Source organism: Akebia trifoliata, chromosome 4, assembly GCF_017979445.1.
Source record: "Akebia trifoliata isolate Shusen 1 chromosome 4, ASM1797944v1, whole genome shotgun sequence".
Lineage (NCBI taxonomy): Eukaryota > Viridiplantae > Streptophyta > Magnoliopsida > Ranunculales > Lardizabalaceae > Akebia > Akebia trifoliata.
Window position 1 is genome coordinate 10,253,272 of NC_141378.1, and position 26,598 is coordinate 10,279,869.

Genomic DNA, 26,598 nt, shown 5'->3' on the forward strand with positions numbered 1-26,598 from the left:
CGTGCGACGTTACATTTTACAGATCATCGAAACGTCACTAAAAAACATGTAAATCATATTATAGATTTCAGAATAAGAAAATCATTTTTTTTTTCTTTAAAGAAGAAGAGGAAACTTTTAGGGTTTGATGATTGATTTTTTGTTGTTGTCCTCTCTTGAGAAAATCAATTTCTTAGGGAAATGATCCAATGAAATGAATTTGATGAAATCATTGGTTGATATTTGATTGCTACCAAGAAAAATAAAAAAAAATAGGATAATTGTGAGAGAATAACACTAGTGTTTTCTTCCTACAAAGAGAGAAATTATTTTCTTTAGAAAACAAATGAGAAAATGATTTATCCACACAATCATTGACATCAATAATTAATTTTTTTATTTTGTTTTTTTGAAAAAAAAAAAAAAATCCATTAGATTTAGAGAATGTTTAGTCCATGAAACAATTTTTTTCCCCCTTAATGGGCTTTAAAAAAGTTATAATAAAACCCTAGTCCAACATACAAGAGATTCTCAAATTTAACCCTAAATTTGACTTCAACTTTTGATAACTGATGGGGTATATTTGATAAATAATTTCTATAATTATTAGTCCATGATCTATTTCCAATGATTTAAGAAGAGATCATTATAAATTTGGACGCTTTAGAAATTTTGTAAAGGAAGACAAGGACATTAGCTCTTTTAAAATCAAACAATTCCCAATCATGATCCTTGTGAATCGGATCATCCGTATAGATTACAAAAAAAAACTTCAAATATTTGATATCTTTTTCTTTGAATGAAATCTCAACTACAACTATGGTTTTAGAGATTACTAAAAATTTCATTTGATATGGACAATCCGTATACCAACAATTAGAATCGTAGACATTATTAATACAAATAAATAAATTAGAAGCATTAGATTGGGGGATCTCCATGAATGCATAAGGCTTAGACCGTGTTTTTTTATTTATTTATGATTATGCTAGTATTGGAACTATATAATTAGTGTTTATAACAATTTATAAACAATAATTGGTGGTATTTCTCAATTTTCAATTATCAATAAAAATATTTATATTAATTTTTTGAGTCATGCTGGATTGACCTCATTTTGCACTTTTCAGATGTGGATGTGCACATAGAACCATAGATGCTTTTCACTCTTTCTTGATGAAAAAACATATATGGTTAGTACACACCTCCACATCTATAAAGTGCGAAATGAGGTCAATCTTTGAGGTCACTTCAACATAATTCAATTTTTTTTTTTTAATTATAAAATAAAATAGGTATGAATTCACTTACAATAACACGAATCTTGGCATTAGACGAAGTTCAGTAAACTAAATGATGAATGTTAGTATTAATCCAACTGTAATATTACCACTCAGATACTTTACCAACTTACCAAGTGGACACTTTTATTTATTTTAATAGTTCCAGGACATCGAATGGAGAATCCAACTAGCGCATGTTGGAATGTACGTTGCATTGTTGTCATCGAAAAAAAGTAAGTCTCTTACTCTGCACGTATAGATTAAGGAGGAATTGTGCGACGTTACATATTATAGATGATTGAAACGTCACTAGCAAAACATGTAAATCACATTATAAATTTTAGAACACGAAAATCATTTTTTTTCTTTGAATAAGAAGAAGAAACTTTTCAGGGTTTGGATGATTGAAAATATATATTTTTTCTCTCGAGAAAATCAATTTCGTAGGAAAATGATCCAATGAAAATGAATTTTATTGAAATCATTAGTTAATATTTGATTGCAACCAAGAAAATATAAAAATAGGATAATTGTGAGAGAATAACACTAGAGTTTTCTTCCTACAAAGAGAGAAATTATTTTATTTGAAAAACAAATGAGAAAATGTTTTATCCACACAATCATCGACATCAATAATTATTATTATTAAAAAAAAAAAAAATCCATTAGGTTTAGAGAAGGTTATGAAACAAATATTTTTTCCCCTTATTGGGCTTTAAAAAGGTTATAATAAAACCCTAGTCCAACAAACAAGAGATTCTCTAATTTAACCCTAAATTTGACCTCAACTTTTGATAACTGATGGGGGGTATATTCGGAAAATTATTTTAATATAAAGTATGTATGAGAAAGGTCAAAAGTAACAATAATAATTGTAATTTCTGAAAAAACCCGCTGTTTTTCGTCATCTGCTGAGTTCTCAGGGCGCACGCGTCACCTTCAGACGATAAAAAAAACAAAAGCTACGGTCAAATGGTCACATTTCACTTAATTTTACGGTTATACCCTTTAACTTTAACTCAAATGGTCACATTTCACTAATTTCACGGTTATACCCTTCAACTTTGACTCAAATTACTATACATTAAAATCCTATTTTGCCCATAAAAATGCTAAATTTGTCTTACCCTTCTCCCCATCACATTGACCAAAGCACCCTTCTCTTGTTTTGTACCATTTTTACCCTCCTAAAACCTTTAATTTACAAAAGGAGAAATAAGATAAAATAAAATATATAATTTATTTTAAGAATGTCAATGGATTGGATCATACTCAAAATTTGATCCAATCCATAAATTTCAGATCTGGATTGAGAATTGAATTTTCATAAGCATCAAATATAAATTGTTTCAGATCAATCATGTCTTCGATTAAATAAAATATGAGAAATTGTGTAAATGATATATATATATATATATATATATTTGCTGAATATGTGAATTTTATTTATATTTTCAATCTATTGGTTTCCAAATATTGGGATGAAGGTATTGTCATTGATCAACTTGGAATTAATTTGATCCTAATCCGATTTAATTGTTATTGGATTACATCCTAATATGAAGATTTGATAAAAAAAAATGAATCAAACAAAAGTCCAGTTTAAAGCTGATCAAATCAATTACAAGCTTTTCCAACCATCCTCCTATCAAATTGGTCCTAATCAACCCCAATTTGGGATCCAACCTGATCCATTAAAAATTCTAATTAATCTTAAAAGGGTTGAAAATCATTAATTTACAATGAGTTTTTTATATAATTAATTACTAAGACGTGAGGGTATTTTAGGAATAGATAAATGGCAATGAATTGTAATTAACTTGACCGTGACAGGGATTTTGAAAAGCTATCCACCACTAAATCACGTTTTTATGTGCAGGACATCTTATGTTACCAAGGGAAAAGTTTCTGTCATCCTGAGGAGGACATCATTTCTACCGTCAGATAAACATAGAGATCCGTAACAATTTTTTCTGTGGAACATCAACGGTTAGGGAACTTTGGGAATATGTCCTTCGCAGGATGATTGTATGAAGGCTAAAACAATTTAATGGACAATAGTTTCGATCATCACTAATCATATAGTCATCATGTATATATATTGTAAATATTAAACAGTACATCAGGCGTTGAGTTACTTACCCAACACCAAGTCTGGAAAAATTGCCACGTGTAAAATTTAGAAAAAAAAATTAAATGCTAACCCTAACGTACAGGTGGCATGTCAGGGCATTTTTCTGTAAAGTTAGACGTTGGATAACTTACCCAACACCTGGTGCTGTGGAATCTCTTCTTCAGTATTTTTTTCTTTAAAATTTCTATAAAAAATAAAAATAAAAATTCCGAATTCTTGCCCTTCTTCTTCCAATCTCTCATTTGTACCCTAAAAAGATCCTCATTTCCTACATAAGTCACTCTCCTTCTCTTGTCTTTAGTCTCATCAACATCAACCCTCTTTGATAGCTGAGACCTCTCTCTCTCTAGAGCTCTGTTGATGGAAAGCTGGTCTTTTTCATCTACAATCTCTGATTTCTCTCTCTCTCTCCAGAGCTCTGTTGAAGGAAAGCTGGTCTTTTGCATCTACAATATCTGAGAAAATCTTGTTTTTCTCTTCTCTTTAAAGAGATATTTTGGGGGTAGAGACTAGAGAGGGTTTTGAGATTCAACAATGGCACCTAGTTTTGACTGTACAGCTTCAAGCCTTCTCTGTGCAGAAGACAACAATAGTCTCATGTGTTTTGATGATTTTGGTGTTGTTGAAGATGAGTTTGAGAGGGGTGTTTGCGGGCAAGAAAACCATCAAACCCATTATCAAAATCTAAGCTTTTTTAAAGATGGGGATTTTTTCTTGATGGGTTTTTCATTGCAGAGTGAGGAATGCTTCGGTTTGATGGTTCAAAGGGAATGTGAACACTTGCCCACAGAAGATTACTTGAACAGGTTACAATGTGGGGACTTGGATTTGGGGATTAGAAGGGAGGCTGTTGATTGGATTGGGAAGGTGGGTTAGTTGTGTTCTGTGATTTTGATGGGTTTTCTAAAATGGGGTTTCCCGATTTTGTTTGATTTTTGAGTGGTTGGAGGATTTGGGATTTATTTTTCTGAAATGAATATTGTCTCAGTCTACTATTGGATTAATCGAAGATGCTTTTCATGATTAATGTGAAAAATGGGGCTTGGGTAATGGGTTTTGATTCCCACATTTGGTTTGTTTCATGAATTTCTTTTAATCTTCATTTTTATGACTGACGTTGATATTCTCAGTATGTTTCAATGGGGTTTTGAGTTTCTTCTCTTATTTTTCTTTGTTTTTGGTCATTTCTATGATTAATCTCAACTTGATCTTTTTTTTTCTTCTTCAATAAATGGATGTTGATTTCTCCAATTTTGATGATGTTTCTGCAATGGGTTTTTGTTTATTTTGATGATTAATGTTACAATTTTTTTTTTTTTTTTTGTGTGGTGGTAATTTAACAGGTTCATGCTTATTACAATTTTGGACCTTTGAGTGCTTATTTATCTGTTAATTACTTGGATCGGTTCCTTTCAGTCTATGAACTTCCAGTAAGTAAGAGAGAAAAAACACCCCAAGACTTCTTATTTTTACTTTATTATCTTGAGTTACTTTACTAATTTGTTTCTCCCTTTATTAATTTAATTTTTCTATGTTTTTAATTATTTGTAGAGAAGTAAAGCTTGGATGATGCAATTATTAGCTGTAGCTTGTTTATCTCTAGCAGCCAAAATGGAGGAGACTGAAGTCCCTATGCCTTTAGATTTACAGGTGAAGAAAGAAACATGTAGATGAAATGGTATTTAATTGCACAACTTATCTAACATGTTCTTGAATTATTTTTACATTTTCTAATTTTTTTTCTTTTTCTTTTATTATATTTTACTTGAATTTGATTGTTCTGATGAAATTGGTTTCCACCAGATAGGGGAATCCAAATATGTATTTGAAGCTAGAACCATACAAAGAATGGAGCTTTTAGTGTTGAGCACTTTGAAATGGAGAATGCAAGCAGTGACTCCTTTCACCTTCATAGATTACTTCCTTTCGAAGATCAACAACGACGATAATCCTCCACCAAGATCATCCATCTCTCAATCCATTAAACTCATCTTAAACACAATTAAAGGTCTATCTCACTATATGTCTCTCTTTTAACTTCTTCTAGCCATTTTTTTTTAAATGGTGAATTTGAGGTCTGATATATTGTTTGATGGGAAATGTAGGGATTGAATTCTTGGAATTTAGGCCTTCTGAGGTTTCTGCATCAGTGGCAATATGTGTATTAGGAGAAACCCAAACAGTGGACATAAACAAGGTTGCATCTTGTTTGATCAAACATGTAGAAAAGGTAATAAACTTGATGAATCCAAAATGGGTTTTCTAAATGGTGAACTATTTAATAATTTTTGTGAATTTGATTCTATTTTTGTCTTGGATTTGCAGGAGAGATTGTTGAAATGTGTGGAATTGATCCAAAATGTTTCAGTGCTTAGTGGGTTTGTTAAAGTTGCAAATAGTAGGGGGGCTTCAGTTACATCTGTGCCACAGAGTCCAATTGGGGTGTTAGATGCTGCATGCTTGAGCTATAAAAGTGATGATTTAACAGTTGGGTCATGTGCAAATTCTACTCATTCAAGTCCTGATCCAAAGAGGAGGAAGATAAGCAAATCATCTGAAGTAGTCTTTAGGTCATGAGAGGTTGAGTTCTCACTTCTCAACCAAATCAAATTCAGTTTTGGTTTGGTTGAATCAGAGTTTTGATGTGGTCAATCACAACCCCCCCCCCCACAAAAAAAAAAAACAAAAAAACAAAAACAAAAAAAGGGGAAAAAAAAAGTACAGCATAATTTAGCCCAAAAAAAAAAAGAGAATGAAGGGAGAGTTGGAATAATTAGTCACCAAGCTGTGAGTGGGGATGAAGGTTTTTTAGCTTCTATTAAGAAAACAACAAAAACAAAAAAATTGAGAAGGAAAGAAAAAGGATCAAGAAATGAGTGGGGGATTTGTTGTTTCAAGCTTTTTTTTTTTTTTTTTTGAAAAATTTAGAAAAGTCATTCCCTTTGGGGGAACCAAAAAAAAAGTAGCTCCAAAACAGTGAGAAAAAAAAAAGAGAGTAAGAATTTTGGGGGGTTTCCATTAAAAAATATTTAAGAAATAGAAGTTTTATTAAATAATTTATGTCATTAAATTTGTTTCTTTTTTTTTTTTTTGTTGGGGTCTTCTGGATCACTGTCACCCTTTGTTTGACTGTGTGTCTGCTTTTGAATCTGGGTTTTGCTCTCTCTCTCTCTGGTGATAAAGAAAGGAGTTATGAGTTGGAAGAAACCTTGGGAATGCAACATAGAAATGCTTTGAAGAATCTGTAATATTTATATTATAGGTGGGAGTGAGTAGTGGTGGGGGAGGGAATATTGGGACCCAGTATTGGAAGTTTCAGTTTCTGTTTTTAAAAAAAGAAACTTTGAAAAATGATAGAGGAATTATTCTTTCTTTGTCTCTTGTTTTAATACTCTTTTTGATACATTATCATTATAATTATGTATTGTTTGCTTGGATTTATTATTATATAATTTATAACATACTATGTAGAAAAGCAGTACATTTAAAGTACTCTCTACCAGTCCTTTACTCTGCATGGATATACCTAGAAAGGTGAATGTGATGCACATGCCAAGGTGAAGCTCACCATTTTCAAAAAAAAATTCTTAAGGGGGATCCACCATGACCATTTGAAAGATACCCATTTGGATGATTGGATGTAAGAATGATGATTGATGAATGGCTGTGATCATCTGTTGGGGGGTATCGGATGAAATCAGTCTAAGGCAGACCAGTCTCATTGTCCTGTTAAGTGGTGGTCTTTATGGAGCTTCCAATGTATTGCCCCATTTTGGTAAATATTTATGAAGCTTTATATTTGAATGGGTGAATTGGACATAACCCCATTTTGGTAAAATTAATGGAGTATTAATGAACCTTGGAAGAGGGGTTTCTTTATAAATACCCCTAACTGTTTGATAGTTGCTTGATAGTCTGATTTGTTAACTTTTTCTTCTCAGTGCCCCCTTCACCCCACTTTCAATCATTGAGATGATGATTCAAGCTGTCGAGACAGACAATTTGCAACCGTTGAGATCTAAGATTTTAAGTCTTCGATCTCAGTGATCGAACATGAATCATTGTGATCAATTATTCAAATTGTTGAGATTGACAATTTGAATGATTGATCTTGATAATTTGATCTCGAACTTGAAGATTTGAGTCCATTTTATGAGGCTGAAGGTGCATTAAAAATTATGGATTTTTACTAAATGGGTGGTTAAATATCACCCCAAAATTTATGATGCATTTAGAAACACGTCCCTTCTGGAGTGTCTATTTATTATTTTTTACAAAAAAAATATAATTAAAAATGACTCAAATATGTTTAATTTTTCTTTTCAAAACCAATCATCATCAATTTCTTGAGAAAATGTTTTTCTGGTAGAAGATGGTGGAATTTTTTATAGAAAAATCAAAGGGTAAGGAATTAAGTGGTTGAAAATGAAGAGGTTTGTTGCTTTAGGTCATTTTACATCAGTTTATAATAGAAGAACAAGGTTAAGGGGGGACATTTCATCACCTTGAAAATAAAAGGTTATCTCAAATAATCCCCTAAAAGAGTCCGACTTTGAAGTGGGCAAGCTGCTTTAAAATTTTGAAGGAACCCTCTTCATTACAAGACATGTTATTTCACGCTCTTACATTACCGTCAAAATTTGGAATAAATGTGTAATTCAATGGAGAGGGTTCGTTCAAAATTTTGAAGTGGGATGCCTACTTAAAAAGTTTTTTCCCACAAAAAAGTGGAGGGATATCTCTAAAATTAACAAAAATAAGTAGAAAGACAGTTGCAATAACTCTGGAGTATTTGCTATGAAAGATCGACTCCCAAATCATTGAATCATGGTTTTTGAACGTGTATAACAACGTAGTTATTAATAATGGATTAAGGCCCCTTGAAATGATAATACATCGCTCCAGATAGAGTTGAATTGTGGAACATGATTTTTGTTTAGCTAACCACAAAATTTTGGGATAAAAATTCAAGTCTTCAACTAAGGAGACAATCGTCTTATTGTAATAATGATATTAGCTACCAATACAAGAAAATTGTTTCGTGGGGTCGGGGCATGTGACTATAGGGATTAATTGAGACTAAAGATATTTCAATATCTTAGAATTTATAGTGGATGGTAGGATTTTACTCTAGTCAAATGGTTAGAAATCATCAATGAGGCTGATATTTGATAGGGATGGGGGGCCAAAAGAATGGGAGGAATAGAAGAAAAAGATAAAAGACAAAATTCTTGAAATTGTAAACTCTCTCATGCCATTTGCCTCTCTTTGTCAAAGAAATAACAGTATAACATTTGCACAAATTGGTCAGTTTTCAAATCTTATTTACTATTTGTTGTTTCATTTCTTTGTCTCATGAGTTGGCATTATCTCTATTGTCCATAGCTAAAGTTACTTCAAATCCAGCTTTGGCAGGAAAAGAGACTTTTTGTGGATAATTTAGTAAAACCCCTTAAAAATTTGGAGATATTAGGTTTACCCCTGTAAAATGCAAAATTAGATTTACCGTTTGTCCGAAAGTCAAATTTTTTTATGGATGCTATTGGTACCCTAACTTTTACTTATTACATCCAAATTTCTTCAATTATTTATAATGTCCCAATTAACGATTAAAACATTACAAGGGCTCAGCTTAAGTTATAATCTTATTATTACAAAACATTATAACACTTACTCAAACAATTTTAGTCATTATTTATTAAGATTATGCAATATAAAATGGCAAAAAACTTTGAAGCAGTCATCCCGTTTCAAAATTTTGGTAGAACCCTCTCTTTTGAATTACATATGGTGTTTCTAAGGAGGTATCCCAAATACTAACAAGATGGTAAAAGCGTAAAATAAATCAAAAAAGTCATGTGTTATGTTAAGAGGTGAGTTCCTCCAAAATTTTCGACTCATATACAATCTTATACCTAAAAATGAGAAATCTAACCCCCCAAAAAATGAGCTTCTATTAGCACCCCAACTTTTACTTATTCTCAATTATTCATTTATTATTTTTATTGGGTGAATCTCCATTTTGTTCATTGAATATGACAAAATTTCGAGTTCTATACATTGTTCATTTTAATTCCCAAAACATGCATTCGTCATTTTCATAACCTACGAATTCATGACTTCATCATTTTTAATAATATCTATGAATTCGTAGATATACCAATGAATTCATTGATGATAAAAGTGATGAATTCACTCGAAATGCATGTTTTGAGAATTAAAATGAATAATGTACTGAAATTGGAATTTAGACATAAGTTTCTCACATTTTGGGAAAAATCCCTTTTTTTATTTTTAATTGAAGTGTAATAAGTAAAAGTTGCATGCCAATAGCAATTTTTTTTTCCTTTTAAGTGAATGAGAGTAAAAAATTTATTTTTGATTTTTCTTAAATACCTTTGGGCTTCCAAACAGGCCTCAGTTCACTCAAGAGGGGAGGGGTTTGTGTTTGACTGCACAAGACCCAAGAGAACTTTTCAAGAGGAGGAGAGAGAGAGAGAGAGAGAGAGATGGTGGTGGGTAAAGGCTGGAAGAGAGTCAGAAATCTGAGAATTAATTCTTTTGTCAATTTCTTTGAATGGGATAGTAATGGTTGTTAGTTATATATATAATGTAGGGTAGAGCTGTCAATAGGTCCAGCCCGGATTGGGTCGGATCTTCGATTAATGACTAATCTGAAAAGAATTGGTTTGGATCTAAGTATTAGGATCCAAATTTAATAAATTAAAACAAAAGAGTTGCTATTGGCACCACATCATTTACTTATTACACTCCAATTTCTTAAATTATTTACCTCACACAAATTAAAGATCAAGATACCATTCAAACTTACTAAGATTTGGGTCTAAGTTATTAATCAATATTAGAACATTGTAACACTCATTCAAAAAATTTCAGTTAACAATTAGGATTATGCTCACATAAAATCCTAAACCTAAAAAAAAATTACAATCAAATAAAGAGAATGATACTATTGGCACTCCAACTTTTACTTATTTTTAAATTCACTTATTTTTTTTTCTTTTTTTTAAAATTAGAGTGTAATAAGTAAAAATTGGGGGTATCAATAGCAGCTCTCATTAAGGTACTCAATTTGGATCTTAATCAAAGCCCTAATCTCTATATCAATCCAGACCCAAAGCTATTGGATCAGATTTTGGGTCTGATCCGACAACCCTAGAATATGGATGGAGAGAGAGAGAGAGAGAGTGAGAGTGAGAGAACACATAACTGAGAATAGTAAAAATGATGCTGTGTCACATCTGACTACAACCCATTTCCCATAGAGGACAGACAGGGCAGTAGGAGTTGGTGTGGGTACTGAGTGGTTTTAAGTCTGATTTGATTTAGATGGGAAGGTGTGGAAAATTTAATTTAATTTATATTATTGATGGTATCATAGATTTATATAGATTCAAAAAGACTCCACCAATATATTAAAAAATAAAAATAAAATAATCAATCAAATATAATATATATATCTAATTAACCTTAATTTTGACTTGAATATATTCAATTTTGATTTGATGGGCTCCTTGCAAGTTTTCCAATGTGAATTGGGCCCCTTTAGAACTTGGCTAGTACTGATCAAATTATTAAAAAATAAAATAAAAATCCCAATTTTAAAACCATAGTCAATAATCTAGATAACCTTCATCATATTAAAAGATAAAAATAAAGGAGTAGAAAAAGTATAAGAAATGCTCTTTCTAGGATTGTCAATGGTCCCGATTCTAAGCTTGGATCAAGGTCAATTTGGGACCAATCTAATAAGGATTTGATTAGGCTTGAAACCAATTCAATAAAAGTCATCTGAGATTTTTTTTTTCTTTTATCAAAACTCTACATTAGAATTCATATCTGTTGATGTACATATATGAATAAAAAATCTTATGTTAAAACAAAATATAAATATAATTTACATATATATATTTTTTTCACAGTTTATCAAATCGGACCATTTCTATATATTATTAAATAGGATATATATATAATAACCAAGTATCCATGAAGACAGCGGACCGGGCTTATATATGGGCTTCCCCTGCTTCATAGACCATGGTCTTGTCTTCTCCAAGGACTAGTCGCGGGGGCAAGTGCAATCCCTACACACACACACACATCAGGTAAATGAAGGTGCACCCTCGCGAGTGGCTCCTGAGGAATTAATACTCATACTGAGTATCAAACTTACGACCTACATGCATTAACCACTTATCGGTCCGAAAATCCCATTAAGCCGTTGTCAAAACTTTGAATCTGGATCAAATATTTGAGTTCCAATAAGCGTCAAACTGGATACTTATCAGAACCCAAATATTTGATCCAAAACCAAAGTCATTGGATGGGAATGGAATTTGTGTGTGTGTGTGTGTGTGGGAGTGGGGGTGGGGGGTGGGGATACAATCTATTGACAGCACTACCTCATTCAAGAACGTGGGAATCTGAGAGATTCAACACTACAGTGTAACTCGTGAAGACAGATAGATTCCCTTGGCCTTGAAAACATATAGAGTGATTTTGACTGAGTTAGGTGGACCTGGATTTCATGTGCCAACAGAGTATTATACTTCGGGCACAGTAACTGAAAAAATTCACATGTAGTCACGTACGTGGGAGTTGTTTTCTTTGACCAAATTACAATAAGGGAAGGACTCATACAACACTTCTTTTCACACTTTTTTTTTTTTGTGTATGATTTTTACACGGCTAAGTGGATTTCACGTGATATGACTGAAGGAGTGATTTTTTGTGAAGAAAATCTTAGGATGTCAGTGTGGGCCCATGCAGAATAATTTGAATTTGAAATTTATGATTGGGAACACGTTATCGAGAAAAAATGATCCTATTCGACAACTTGCTACCGATTGGTTCTAGTTTTGAATGGATTCGATACGTGGTCACTGAATGGACCCACCCATTAGATATTTTTTAGGTGAAAACTTATTTGAAGAACACTGTTGCACAATATATACACTGTTCCAAATTTAAGATCTTATTAATTGTCAAACTTGTATGGATGATAGGGATTAGCACAAGTTTGGGCACAAACCATCCTCAAAATGACTTGCATTTCTATAAAGATACAGAGAGAAAATAAACTCTTTAAACTTTTATTAATGATACAAATCCAGTCTCACCCAAATTCTCAGGATACAGACAACACGAATCTCGAAAGGCATCTAACCGTGAGAACCCTAGTAACGATGTTCTCCACTACTACTCGGGATGACAGCATTATTTTTTCACCTCAACAACAGCTTATTGCATTTAGTAATCCATAACAATGGGTTGACATGGCCTTTCAATCTGCTAAAATTCTTCCCTTTATACAATATGTAACGGAAAATATAAAAGCCACAGTCATCTGATCGAAATGACATCAAAATGCTATGCACTTTGAACTGTGGACTATAGAAGGGATTCAGAATCCATCCTTTTGTGTTATTTCTTCTTAAATATGTGAAGAAAAAAAAGAACCAGACTTATTTTCGTATCTTCTGAAGCTGACTTACTCTGCTATACTTTAGTATATATACTGTGGGAATTTAAGAATGGGTGTGATCAGAAAAAGTCGGGCTGGCCCGTTGAAGTCAAGCAACGATGCCACATTCGACTATTGGGGTTCACATTTCTTGGGTAAGAAATGACTTCAGGGATCGGAAGGTAGACATAGTGGGAGTTACATATGCCAACTGTAATGCCGCTATACCCTGCAAAGGCTCCATGAACCTGTTCAAAACATGCACTCAGTTTAATAGGGGTTTAATAAGTAAAAGTTGGGGTGCCAATAGCAACTCTCAAAAAACAGAAAATTATAACACTCATTCATAGAATTTCAGTAGTTTTTTACAATTATGATTAGGCCCATACAAAATCCTAAGCCCCAAAATAGAAATATAGCAAGAAAACGAAAACAAGAGAGCTTCTATTGGTGCCCCAACTTTTAATTATTCTCAACCATTCACTTGTTTTGTTTATTTTTAATTGGGATGTAATAAGTAAAAGTTGGGGTGCCAATAGCAGATCTCATATTTTAACAGCCCAACCCATATGCTAGCACTATACTTGACTAAGAGGGGGAGTGGAATAAGATGAACTGATGTACATGCATTGTGTTTAAATGGGCTGGACCCGGTGCTGGCTTTTTCAATAAATTTTGAATCGGTTAACCTGGCCCAGTCATACAGTTCGAATTCAGGTTGGCGGGGTAACTGCATTGATAGCCATGTTGCCTAGGAGATGTCCTAGACCAATAAGAGGCTTGATTTGATGATTCTAACCATCCGCGTGCAAATTCTGTTCTGTGAGTATTTTCTTTGTGAGTTTATATTGCCAGACAAATTTTGTTTTATTAAATAATGCACCAAATGATGAAATTAAATAGTTTTTTGGATTTTCTAAAGAAAACGTCATTTTGTATTCAAGCTTAACTTGGAAGCTTTACTTACTCTTCAAACTTGGGCCATCACAAAGGGGATTATTACTAATGATGACTTCTCTGTTTTATATAGAATTAGGGAGGATTTTCTAGAAAACTCTATCATTAACCATATTTCAAATATCTTCCTAAGACATATTTAGAATTATCCTTGGCTTACCCTATAACATCTTTATTCTAGAATATTTCAATTATGTATAAAACTAGACATAATTCTTGTATATATTTGAGGTATTCTTAAATCTTTTAGATTCTTCCAGACTTTTTTAGAATATTTTATTTTTTAGAAACTTCTGAAGAGAAATCCTATGTTGCACCACAGGAGAGTGACAAACCGGATTGTTCTTCCTCCATTCTTTTCCATTTTCATAATCCCTTTTGGTGTGTCTATATCCTTATTTGGTGTGCCATAGACGATTCTAACAATAGAATCTTTTTAACCCAAAAAAAGTTGGGAGCAGTAATGAAAGCTCTCTTTTCTCTGTATCCTAAATAGGTAAGATGGTTATAATCATTCAATCAGGTCAATTTTATGGACCATGAGATCTAGATAGGAACGAGTGGATGCTAGTGTAGAGAATCCATTCTTGTGCACGGTGTACGACACATGTGAAGGACAGCTCCTCGTCATGAATCTAGTATATTTGCTTTAGACAGAAAAAAAACGATTAATTAGTGAGGGAGACTTACAGCATTTTGTCCTAGAACTGTGCAGAGAATACCATCAGATACATTTGCACGACATGCACGGATCATGTATGTAGGATCGATATACTTCACATCACAAGGGACATTAATCTCCTTAAAATATTTCTTTGTCTGTCATGAAATAGGTAAAAGGAGCGGTATCAATATTGTATGGTAGCTCAAACAAATAACAGTCCACATCCAAGTTAACAAGATGTATGCATGAAGAAGAAAGGAGAAACCAACAAATTAATAATTGATCGTAAAAAGGAAATAAGAATTTCTATCATCCAAGCCTTATTCCAAAAATTCGGTTCCGTTTCTTCTTTGTTTGATAAAGATTAGAGCTTTTACTGACATTTGTAAATGTTCAAACACATGTTAAGAAAAATTTGGCTTGAGAGTGTTACTGTGTCGTTCCCTAGAAACATGTGTGCTTCCTTGACTGATCGACGGTAGTCATCTCAACATCAGCAATCATCCCTGATGCAATCTAGATCAGGCATGACGAACTCTTGCGAGTGTACGTAGATCGAATAGGATTCGAGCTGTACAACGATAAAATCAGTACTATAAAACCCTCTCTGAAACAATAATACGTGCATGATGCGAGTCTATGCATCACTTGTGAGTAAAAGTGCGGGTGTAAAACTTGCCTGACTAAAAAGGATACAGACCCCTCCAAGGTAAAGTGTATATTTTCCTCCACTATCAGGTGTGTCATGCCCAAGTTAAGCCCTGTGACCCTCTTATATTCATAGTTCTCCCCACTCCAACAGATCGGTCTTTTGTAATAGTTGGTTGGTTAACATGGTATCAGAGCGCTAGGTTCGTATAGGTCACAGGTTCGATTCTTTCCACCCATATGGGTGAGGGGGAGTGTTGAGTGTACATTTTTCTCCACTCTCGGTTGTGTCATACTCAAGTTAAGCACCGTTACCCTATTCATAGTTCTCACCCTCTCCAACAGATGGTCTTTTAGAGTCATTTGTTGGTTAACAGTAAATATATCAATACTACAGATACGGGTATGAAAAATAGGTTCCATCTAAGATGACTCTGAAAATCAGAGCATTATAGAGGAAAATCCAAACCCAATACTCAAGCAACAAGGAAACTTTTTTGTTCAATAATCGACCCACATTTGCTTTCTCTTAGTCCTTTGTTTGGGATTGAGTAATTCAAGAGAAAACAATAATCATGGACACCAATTTCCCTATGTGGTCTTCAAAGTGAAGCCATAGTGGAAACTTGGCCATGCTGATTAAAAAATAAGGAAAAAAAAAACAAAAGTTTATCCACAGAGTGATGGCTTTAGGATTATTTTTCTTTTCTTCAATAAATATGAATTGAGATTTTGGAGAAAGTAGAACACAAGATTATTTACTATTGAAGGCAGAGCAGATTTGTGACTTGTTGAATAATTTAAGAAACAAGGCAGTTTGGTTTTCACTTTGCTGCAAATGCAATTTGCTAAGACAAAACACCCTATGAGTTGAGTTCATATTACCAGATGCATAGAACAGTCATGCAATCACTAACCTCTTGTTGAATATGCACTCCAATATCTCCAAGTATAATATTTCCAGATGCATCTGTAGCATTAATCCTCTCAAGTAAATTCTGCATCAAAATAAATTAATATATAAAACATTAAAATTTCAGTCTGAAAAACTTGGAAGTAACTTTTTCCCTTAGAAGTTCAGAGTTACGTGTTGTGCTACCTCATATTAAAAATATGAAAGAATGGCATTATCCTTCTCAAACCCTAGTCAACAGTCCCATTAAAACATTGACTCGAGGAACTTAAATTTTGAGAAACACGAGCACCCCCGGGAAGAGCCAAATATAATTTTGAGGAAGAAAGGAATTTGAGACATAAACCTAAGAACAAAACCTATTGATGGACTGGATGGCTCGTCATGATTTTAATTTTAAACATTTGTAAAAGCAAGTAACATAAAATTATATCTCATTTGAAAAAATGATCATAAGAATTCACAGATATCCATCCCAATAAGCAAACATACATAACGACAAATCTTCCCTAAAGAACGTATCAAAAAATCAGTATAAGAAGATGCAAAGTATAAATAAAACATATAAAAAAATAAAATAAAAAAAATCTTGGCAAACATCCTATCTCAATTGGATGGTGTTTAGAATGACAACCTAGGAAGTTTGATCCCAGCTTAACAGCCATTACTACACACAAACAGAATATCAACCACCCATTCTTCATATTAAAAAATTCATAAAAAGTACCTTTACTTGCAAACTTTTAAGGCCTAAATTTGGTGAAGGACCACTCAGGCATTAAAATATTAAATGTAATGGAAGCTATACCGTGATTTTCTCTTCAATAAATTATTTTAGCTTATAAAGTTATAGATAAAAAACACTTTCAATGCAAAGAGACCTATACATAAAAAAGCAAATAAATTAGATACAAATGGCTAAGATTCGTGCTGTTTTAAGTTATAAATGAGTATATTATTATATCTCACTCACTTGGCCAGCTCCCTCAGCTACACATATTACAGCTGATCCCTTCGTCTCAACAAGATATTTAAGATGCCTCAATACGCCATGTGGACCATGTAAATGAAAAGGTACCTTGGACATCATCAAAGTGCAAATAAGGATTCTTTCATTTACTTATAAAAGCAATATTATATCATCAACAAAATCTAAAGGAAAGACAACCACTATTATCTTGTACAACACACCTCCGGGATCAAACATATATCAATTTGCCCACTAGCTAGTGATGCATGCATGGCTATAAATCCACTGCTTCGGCCCATCAATTTTACAATGCCAATGCCATGATAAGCACTATGTGCCTGTGATGACATTAAGAACAAAATTATATTATATTAATAAATAAATAAAAAATCCAGCATTATTAAGAAAGAGCTCATACAAATATTCTTAATCAACCTATGACATTAGTCAATGTCTAATACAAATAATAAGTAAAATTATAATTTGAACATGTTTTGTAAGATAAGAAGTTTTAGGCATCACGGCCAAGTTGTACCTCAATATAGGCAGAATTTATAGCTCGTTGTGCTTCCTCTACAGCAGTATCAAAACCAAAAGTCTTATCCATCAGTAGAATGTCATTGTCAATACTTTTTGGCACACCAACAACAGCTATTGTCATACATCTCTTACGGCACTACCATATTAGAACCAACATAAAATGAGTCCTCACCAAGACTGAAAAGTCAAGTCTCCGTATAAGAATTTTCAAGGATTTATGTCAAATTCCAGCATAAAATTGAACCTAAAGCTTCAAATTTAGGCTACTTAGAGTCCTAAACAAAGATTTAGGCTGAAGTAAGAAACGGGTAAAAAGAGTCACATGTGGAGGCCCTGGCATACCTGGCCTTTCTGGCATATTTTATAGTTAAGCTTTACTACTATAATGAGAGAAGGCAGAGTAGAAGTGAACACCAAAATTTATGGCCATAAATGCCCCCACTTTTATATTTAAATTTAATATAAATCAGGGTCATTTTGGTAAAAAACCAAGAAAAATTGCAACCTACGACCATATATTGATTAATTTTCAAAATTACAAAAAGATCCTTTTTATTATGTTATCTTCAAAAACCCTTTAATAAGTATCTTAAATTACAAATAAGCCCCACATGCCACCTACTTGTATTGATAACTATACAAGCCTAATAAGTAACTCATATAGAACAAGATACAGAGGGATTTCATGTAAATAAAATAGGAATACAAGACAAAGCAAATAATAGAAGAAAAATAATATGGGAAAAAATTTAAAAATGTATAAATAAGGCTGTCAAAGTATGTGTAAAATGAATGTCCACCACATTAATTTTCTAAACAGGAGTCTCCCTTTAATGGCTTACATTCAAACTAGTCCATGTATTACAAGTTTAAATTGGTATTTGGTTCATTACAATAAAGAGATCATAACAGACGTCGTTAGACCTAAGCAGATTATAAATGATATGCAATTAGTAAACTGATAAGGCCACAGATTCAATAACCTCATTGTGTATTGCATTAGCACCGGCATGTGTACCATTTCCACCCAACACAAAAAGCATGTTGATACCTCTTTCCTGACATCATTTTGCAAATACATCTATTAGAATATCTTATGCATTGCATCAATGAAATAATAATTTACAAAATGATCTGATATTGTATAAAAGATCAATTGAAAACCTGCATACTATCCACAATGTCACTAACACTAGGACCTCCACGTGAAACCCCTAATAAGCTCCCACCACTAAGATGAATATTTTGAACCACCTTCCGTGATAGCTAAAATCAATGTTAGATTAAAAAAAATTATTAATACAATATTTTTAATAATATTCTCATGAAAACTGGGAAGTATACAAAATAATTTAAATAATGAAATGGCAAAGTACGTACCGGCATTGCAGGTATTCTCTCATCACAAAATCCATGGTAACCATAAGGGATCCCCACGATCTCTTTTACACCATATACTTCAAGTGTAATAACTATCTGCAGCAGACATGCATACAATGTATGAAAAATCCAGATATCTTCGAACATAATGATTTGCAACCTACTTATCATATTCATCTATAATTAATATGGCATGATCCAATTATTCATCTATAATTATTTAGATTTCATCATTCATCCATGCCTATGAGATTATTGTTAATATTATGATTGTTAGAGAATAAGATGCACTGTATTAAGATGCATGAGATACACTGTATCATTGTTAGTGTATCTCATCACAAATGGAAGGTTGTGATGAAGGATATTCTAGAATATATATTGATATCTAGAATATATCAATTGGGATATTCTAGAATATTTATATTAGGTAGTTTTCATATATCTTGGTTGATGTAATGTCTATAAATACCCTATTGGGGCTTTTGTAATATTCATCCAAGAATTCTCAATAAAATCATATTTCTACAATGATTAGAATGATAACTTTAAGAAATATATTATTAAAGACTCCCAACACTGTGGATCAGAAAAGAAAAGAAAATAGTTCACTGTCATGTGTCATAGTGAATGTAAACCAAGGTCTGTTGAAGATTTCATTGGACAAAACTAAACTGAAAAAAACCAAAGTTGTCGACGGATCAATCATAATGAATTTTTTTCTGGATGAAATTCTGTCACTTTAATGAGAAACCTGATCATGTATTTCATTCAGTTCATGGACAGAATTGAATGGCAGAGCAGGATTCATTTAGCCCCAAATCTTTGGAATAAGACTTCGATGATGATGACAACGTCGAAAAAATAAACTATTACTATAGTTTCTATTTTACATTATAAGTAATTGAAGACAGTAAACTTCATCAAGGAAACTGAATAGGATTCATGTGTTTAGAATTATAAATTAACAAAACTGCATTTGCATGTTATAAGAACCTGTCTGATAACATCGTTAAGACCAGGACAGAGGCCTCCACAAGTTACAATTGCTGCATTTACTTCTTCTGGTTTGAAATATACTTTCTCCCGCGGCCCAGCACGGTGAACCCTATGAGTTCAGGATCGTATCTATCAGATATATCTCAGTAGGTATAGAACACTATCTAAAAAGGCAACAAAACCAAAAAAGTATTCCAAGTAATGTTAATCATGAGTCATGAAATGATATAGGGCCAAATAAATACGAGGTAATAGTAAACCACGTGTATTCTAGATCGAGACCATGTCTGTCACATGTATTATGCAAATTGAGGATCAACCACAATAAATGAAAGTCACAAAGAAATGAAGAGAACCATTAAAAAAACACAATCACAAACACAAGACATGGATTTACGTTGTTCACTACTAAGGCTACGTCCATGATCGACGACAATTGAAACCTTCCACTGTATGTGAACTGAAAATTGAACATAAAATAAGCTTAAAATGATGACTGACATGAGTATCAAAATCTAGTCTCAAACCAACAAGGAAAACTCAATAGAAAAAAGGAAAATATCTGATTTTCCCAAGAACCCTGGCCCGTGCAGTTACCCCCTCGGGCCCAAAGTTGAACAAAGATAGAATCTGAGACACCCAAACCACATATAACATGTACAGCATCTGCCCTGAGATCGCAAAGTTCATTATTCCATACAGTTAAGAGGACCTTTGCCTCATATTTCTCATTAAGCAGGTTCGGCGCAATTGTAGAAATAATTACTAGGCATTTATGAAACCAATCAAATTTCTCCCTGCATCAGATTTCGAAAGGACTGAGTTTTACAAAAGTATTATGTTTAAGAGATGTGAAAGGTGTGTACTTGTTATTTGTTTGATATTAACTGGTTACCTAACCTGCTATGCCCAAGTGATAGAATCAAGTGAGTTTATTGCAAGTTAATTTAAGTTAGGATTTGTTTTAAGGAATTGGAGTAAGATTAGTATACTAATGAGATTAACTTACACTTAAATAGTACATTAAGTAATAAGATTCTTCCATTTATCGTAACATGTCTTCATTCTCAAGAGATAATGTCCTAGAGAGTCAAGTCATATAATTACCATTGCTCCACCCAAGTACAATCAGGATCAATGCCCTCAGCACCAGCAGATGTCGGTGAGGAATAGCGAATCACCTGACAAATTTCATAAAAAGGTAGACTATGGGACAGAGACATGAATCATTCAACAAAAATAAATTCTAAGCATATTAATGCATGGATAATTTTTTTTTAATAATGAAAATTTTGTTATACCACATCTAGTAAGCCATTTATTGAAGCCAAGTTGAGAACAACAAAAAATTCACATCCAGACACAAATAGCTTTGATTTGAATTCAAAGTAAGAAAAAGATATTCCATTTAAGAAGGGATGAACAATGTTTGGTGTTTTACAGAAATACATTTAACACGGAAAAGCAATTCTATTTACCTCTTCACCAAGAAGAACGGTGCTTGGTAAATATCTTGCTTCCAAGTGGTAGTTTGATAGATGTTTGAGAAATTGACGTCTAGGGTCACATAGGCGCAAAGAGGCCACATGGAGATGAGTCAAAGGTTGGATGATCACGTCCTAGAGAACACCTTCACAAAAGAATCAGCCTTGGACTCGGCTCCACGTGGTTCCTATGAGCGTGTGTTATTTAGATGCCAACCTTCCACATGTCCACATTTTGGACTATATATGAATCAGGACATTATGACAAACCACAACACACTGAAATGACACACGTTCATGGGCCCTATGAGGAAAGCCATTTTCCCTTAAAGGTTTACATATTATTCAAAAATGCATGAAAAAGCTTACACCTGATGAGAGGTGCATGAATTTTTGGTGCATTTTGACTTAGGCGTGCAGTGGGATGTGTTGTCTAGCTTTTTCTTTGTTTTTTGTAGTATCATTACATAATAGTCCTTATAATTATAAAGTTTTCTTTGTTATAACATTTAAGCCACATAAAAATACTTAACTATATGATTATACATTTTATAGTGACTTAATCAATACAAGCCCTAGTCCAATTGTAACTTCAATGGTTCTAACCCAATTCCTTCTACGTCTGCCATTTCTATTTCGCCCTATGTACCAAACCTACTCTTCCATTTCTTCTGGTATTCATGTAGTGATATGCATTTTTAATTAGAGTATTATTACATTCTATTTTTTTTTTCCGGGGGGGGGGGGGGATTGAGGGATTAAAACTTGAATATAAAGTAAAAATTTCTTGAGATTTTTCCTCAATTTCTCTTCTTCTTCTTCCTTAAAATGTTTCCTATTTTTTATTTGTATATTTAATTATTTATTATTTAAAACAAAATACATGCTCATGAAACTTACAACTCAAGGATTTGGCTAGAGAAACACTTCATCTCACGCCTTAGCATTTAAAGGCACTAGTTTGAGTCATACGTGGGTGGGAATATCAGACAAACCCAACATCAGCAGCTGCCAACAAATGGTCAATAGATCCAACAGTTGCATTTAATCATGTGGATAATCAAAACCTTTAGGTCACGCATGAATGCATGGATGGCCATAAATCAAACAATTTGGAAAGCCATGTCTCATTAGAAATGGTGTAACCAAAGTATGAGTCTACCCATACAGATATATTCCAAAAGAGAGAAAATTCGGAAGAAAAATAAAAGCAGACAAGTGCTTGTGCAAAGGACTAATAGAGAGTTGGGCAATTGTTATTTCATGTTGGAGTCTTAGACTTTAATCAGCATTATGGGATTCATTGCTCTTTTCCATTTAAAAGCATATTTATAAGAACAGTGAAATATACGTTAAGAAGAACTCCATCATCATTGTTTACATATTCATTCCACTTCTCCCTGAATGGATAACCGTTGGCAAAATCTTCTGTTATAGTACCACTGTAACACAAAATTATCCGAAAATCAATAAACGCAACATAGCTTAAAAATATTCTTAATAAGCATTCATCAAATATATATATATATATATTAAAAAGCTGCTATTGGCATGCCAACTTTTACTTATTACACCCCAATTAAAAACAAAGAAAATAACTGATTGGTTGAAAATAAGTAAAAGTTGGGGTGCCAATAGAAGCTCTCAAATTTTTATTTGTTAGATTTCTATTTTTGGGGTTTAGGATTTTACATGAGCCTAAACAACTATTAAAATTCTTTGAACGAGTTTTATAATGTTTTGTGAAGTTGAGATTATAATTTGAGCCAAACCTTGGTAATATTTGAAGAGTGTGTTTTGATTTTTATGCTGGAATGACCTCAAGATTGACCCCATTTCACACTTTTCTGAAGTGGAGGTGCGCAAGAACCATAGATGCTTTTCACTGTATCTCGATGATGAAAACATCTATGGTTCTTACACACTGCCACGTCAGAAAAGCGTGAAATGAGGTCAATCTTGACGTCACTTCAGCATTATTCTTTAATTTTAAATGGGGTATGATAAATAATTTAAGAAATTGGGGTGTAATAAGTAAGAGTTGGGTGCCAATAGCAGCTCTGAAAAAGGCTGGAAATTAAAGCAAGCCATCGTCTTATAATGTTTCATAAGAAATTCTGCATATAAGGATCAAATTTACACACTCGACAAAAACGATAACACAGGAAAATAAAAAAATACGGACCGGTTTCGACTTTCGCTCCCCAATTTTGCAACAGAGAAACATATTTTCTCATCAAAACAGTGATCCAAACGGAGCATAAAGTTTAAACGACAAAAACCAATCAGAAATAGTATTTTTTTTTTTTTTTTTGTGAAGGCAAATAGAGCAAAAAAAGTAATCGAAATCACCTGCTATTGAGACAAAAAGTAGATGGAATTGGAAGAAGATCTTCAAAGATATCGGTGAGATGAGGAATGCGAAATCGCCTTTCGAAATCCTCCTTAAACTTAGTTTTCCATTTAGGATCACTGAAATCGATTGAAGGATTGCTCATATTCGCTCTAACATGATTGTACTTGCGAATTTTGTTGTAAGAGTTCAAATTTGGGAGAATCGAACCGAAAGATCTGTAAAAACGAGGAGATTTCTTTACTGGAAGAACGAATTTTACGCCAATCCCTCGAGTAAGCAAGTCCATCAAAGAAATCTCGCCACCTCTCTCTGGAAATTTGAAACCCTAGAGAAGTAGAGATCGAAGAGAAATCTCAGTGAGTTCAGTAGAAGATGGAGGATAGCAGAGACAGAGTGGAGAGAGAGAGGGGGCGGGAGTGTGAAACAAAGCGCTATTTAGCAGGAGCTTTGGACCGTACGGCCTAATTCAAGTTCAACGGAGTAGCGGTTTTTTTTTTTTATATTACAAAATTGACCCTATATATAAAATTACTATTTTGACCTTTCGTATTTAATTAAATAAATGCGGGAAGCCGTCCGCTTTTAGAATCTTGCACTCTAAAAAAGACAAATGATAACCTGACTCATCTATCGATACTTTTTCCGGTTTTGTTAACATGTGGCCTACGGACACACGCTAAGGTGTATTCTTGAGGACAGCTTAGACGGCAACCCACACGTTAGATGGGACAGACTCGTGTGGTTTCCTAATAACATCATCAAGCGGCACAATGACTGGGCCTGAGTAAGGGGCTCAAGACTTAAGACAAGCTGATGGCAAGGGGTTTAGTCCAAGCATTCCAGTTCGTTTTTTTCTCATTATATAAAATATTTGTTCTACTGATTGTTTCAACACTCTTTTTTTCTCATTGCTCTATAAATATCAAGAAATTGTAACCAAGTATTAGGTTTGGCAACAAAAAATCAGAAAATTCATTATATTATTTTCTTATGAGTCGAAATCGATTGACTCAACAAAAGTAATTCATAAAATAACACGAAATCCCAACCACTATAGGGATTAGGAATAAAAAGTCTTTAATTTATTTTAAAATTCTACCTTATCAGCATTTACAGGGCGGATTTAGAGTGGGGGCAGTTGCCCCCACAAGAGTTTTCAAATTCCATGGCATAATGTGCTATTGCGACAGATTTGAACAGCGGGTAAAGAAATTTATCACTATTGCCCTCACAAATTTTTTTTCCACTCTTAATTGCTCCTACAACTATTTTTTTCACTCTTAATTGTCCCCACAATTTTTCTTTTCTACTCTTGGTTGCCCCCACATGAGCAAAATCCTGGCTCCGCCCTTGGGCATTTACCTCCTTCATTGAATTTTGAGTTTTAGTGGATTACGATCCTCTTTTTTTTAAACTTTTTTTTTTTTTAACTCATCTCATCAACTTGATTCAAAACACAATGGGCACTAGATGTTTTGCCCATTAGACAGTCCTTTTTGAATTTCAGATTTAAATAGCTATCATTTATATTGTGTTATTTTGATGGTGACATGTTCGGTATCGTTACACCTTGCAATGGGTTACTAGTTTCGTCCTTCCATCAACTTGCTTTGAAAGAAAGAGATGAAACAGAATTTTCGAGATGAAAGGTACAATATGTATCAAATGGGGTTAGGCTTACATCGATGCCCACGTGAGGGTTTGGATGAGTTACCTCCTAAAAATATCTCGCCTTTTGAGTGTGTCCACGATGTGTGGAGGAACACACATTAGGGTGTATGTGTCGAGAAACATGCACGATGTTTTTGGTAGAGATGTGAGTTGCTTGAGGTTCGTTTCTTGCCTAATCAAAATGATTTTGCACTTCGATTTAATGTAAAATTTCAAATGCATTTGAGAAACTGTCAACATGATGATATACCCCTTAATGCAATTCTTTTATGAGTGAGTAAAAGAAAATGTTCCAAATACTCTCATCTTCAACCTTTAACAAAAAATTCTTTCATCTTCGACCTTTGGTGTTGTGGTGAGGTTGCTCTCTTCAAGCCTGGAATTTTTTTTCATTTTTCAGTTTTCATCTTCTAAATCAACGAGAAAATAAATTTTGGGTAAAAAATTAAAAAATTTATGTTAAGAAGTAGATTAGGGCATTTCTGTCATTTTAAATCGAGGTTTCTTAACCAAATACATCCTACCCCAAATATTAATAGTTTTGAAACTATGAACTCTCCCTTAAATCTAGAAAGATCCTAAGGTGAACTCTTTCATCTCTCTCTACATAATAAATCAAGAAAAATTCAACAGTGAAGAACACTGCCCGCTATAACCAAATCAATAGTTTGAAACCAACCCTAACCCCCCCACTCTCCCATCTCTCTCTAGGCACTAAATCAAGAAGTATAAACAACCCACAAAATCAAAAGAATATAATGATGAAGAAAACGAGAAAAAAGAAGATCAAGCAATGGGGTTTTCATGGAAGAAGAAGAAATCTGAAAATATCGCAAAACATCCAAAGAAACATCGATCAGTGTTTATCTTTTATACCTTAAAGGAAAAATCATCTCCACCATTATAATTTTTTATTTTTATTTTTCGAATTTACATCTCTAATTTGTTTTGGTTATTGAGAAGTTGAAGTGGTCTATTTTGATGTCTCAATGGACCTTAAACGAATTAGATTAAGGTATGCTCTTCATCATTCTTCTTCAACACATGCACGTGAGTGGATAACCCGTGCTTTGGCACGGGGCATCCGTTAGTTACAAATGGGCTCGGGACAGCTGCGCAAGAAACAATAATTGCTT

The 26,598-nt window shown here is 33.3% G+C and overlaps 2 protein-coding genes across 3 annotated transcripts; one reads left to right on the forward strand and one right to left on the reverse strand.

Annotated features, from left to right (window-relative positions):
• The first annotated feature begins 3,601 nt into the window (after nucleotides 1-3,601).
• LOC147403685 (cyclin-D3-1-like) lies at nucleotides 3,602-6,077 on the forward strand. Its single transcript, XM_086439369.1, has 6 exons — nucleotides 3,602-4,263; nucleotides 4,740-4,826; nucleotides 4,948-5,046; nucleotides 5,200-5,404; nucleotides 5,502-5,626; nucleotides 5,722-6,077. The coding sequence occupies exons 1-6, from the start codon at nucleotides 3,931-3,933 to the stop codon at nucleotides 5,971-5,973; spliced, it is 1,101 nt and encodes a 366-aa protein (XP_086295495.1). The 5' UTR covers nucleotides 3,602-3,930; the 3' UTR covers nucleotides 5,974-6,077.
• A 6,424-nt stretch (nucleotides 6,078-12,501) lies between these two features.
• Nucleotides 12,502-24,245, reverse strand: PFK5 (phosphofructokinase 5). Of its 2 annotated transcripts, none has more exons than XM_086439370.1 (13): nucleotides 23,788-24,245; nucleotides 22,787-22,877; nucleotides 21,059-21,132; nucleotides 19,949-20,060; nucleotides 18,953-19,048; nucleotides 18,737-18,838; nucleotides 18,556-18,630; nucleotides 17,568-17,708; nucleotides 17,254-17,370; nucleotides 17,036-17,140; nucleotides 16,067-16,147; nucleotides 14,528-14,656; nucleotides 12,502-13,128 (listed from the first exon to the last, which is right to left on the reverse strand). In XM_086439370.1, the coding sequence occupies exons 1-13, from the start codon at nucleotides 24,075-24,077 to the stop codon at nucleotides 12,961-12,963; spliced, it is 1,581 nt and encodes a 526-aa protein (XP_086295496.1). In that variant the 5' UTR covers nucleotides 24,078-24,245; the 3' UTR covers nucleotides 12,502-12,960. The 2 variants fall into 2 exon arrangements, with proteins under 2 accessions (XP_086295496.1, XP_086295497.1); XM_086439371.1 differs by lacking the exon at nucleotides 23,788-24,245 and adding an exon at nucleotides 23,621-23,763.
• Between the last annotated feature and the right edge of the window lie 2,353 nt (nucleotides 24,246-26,598).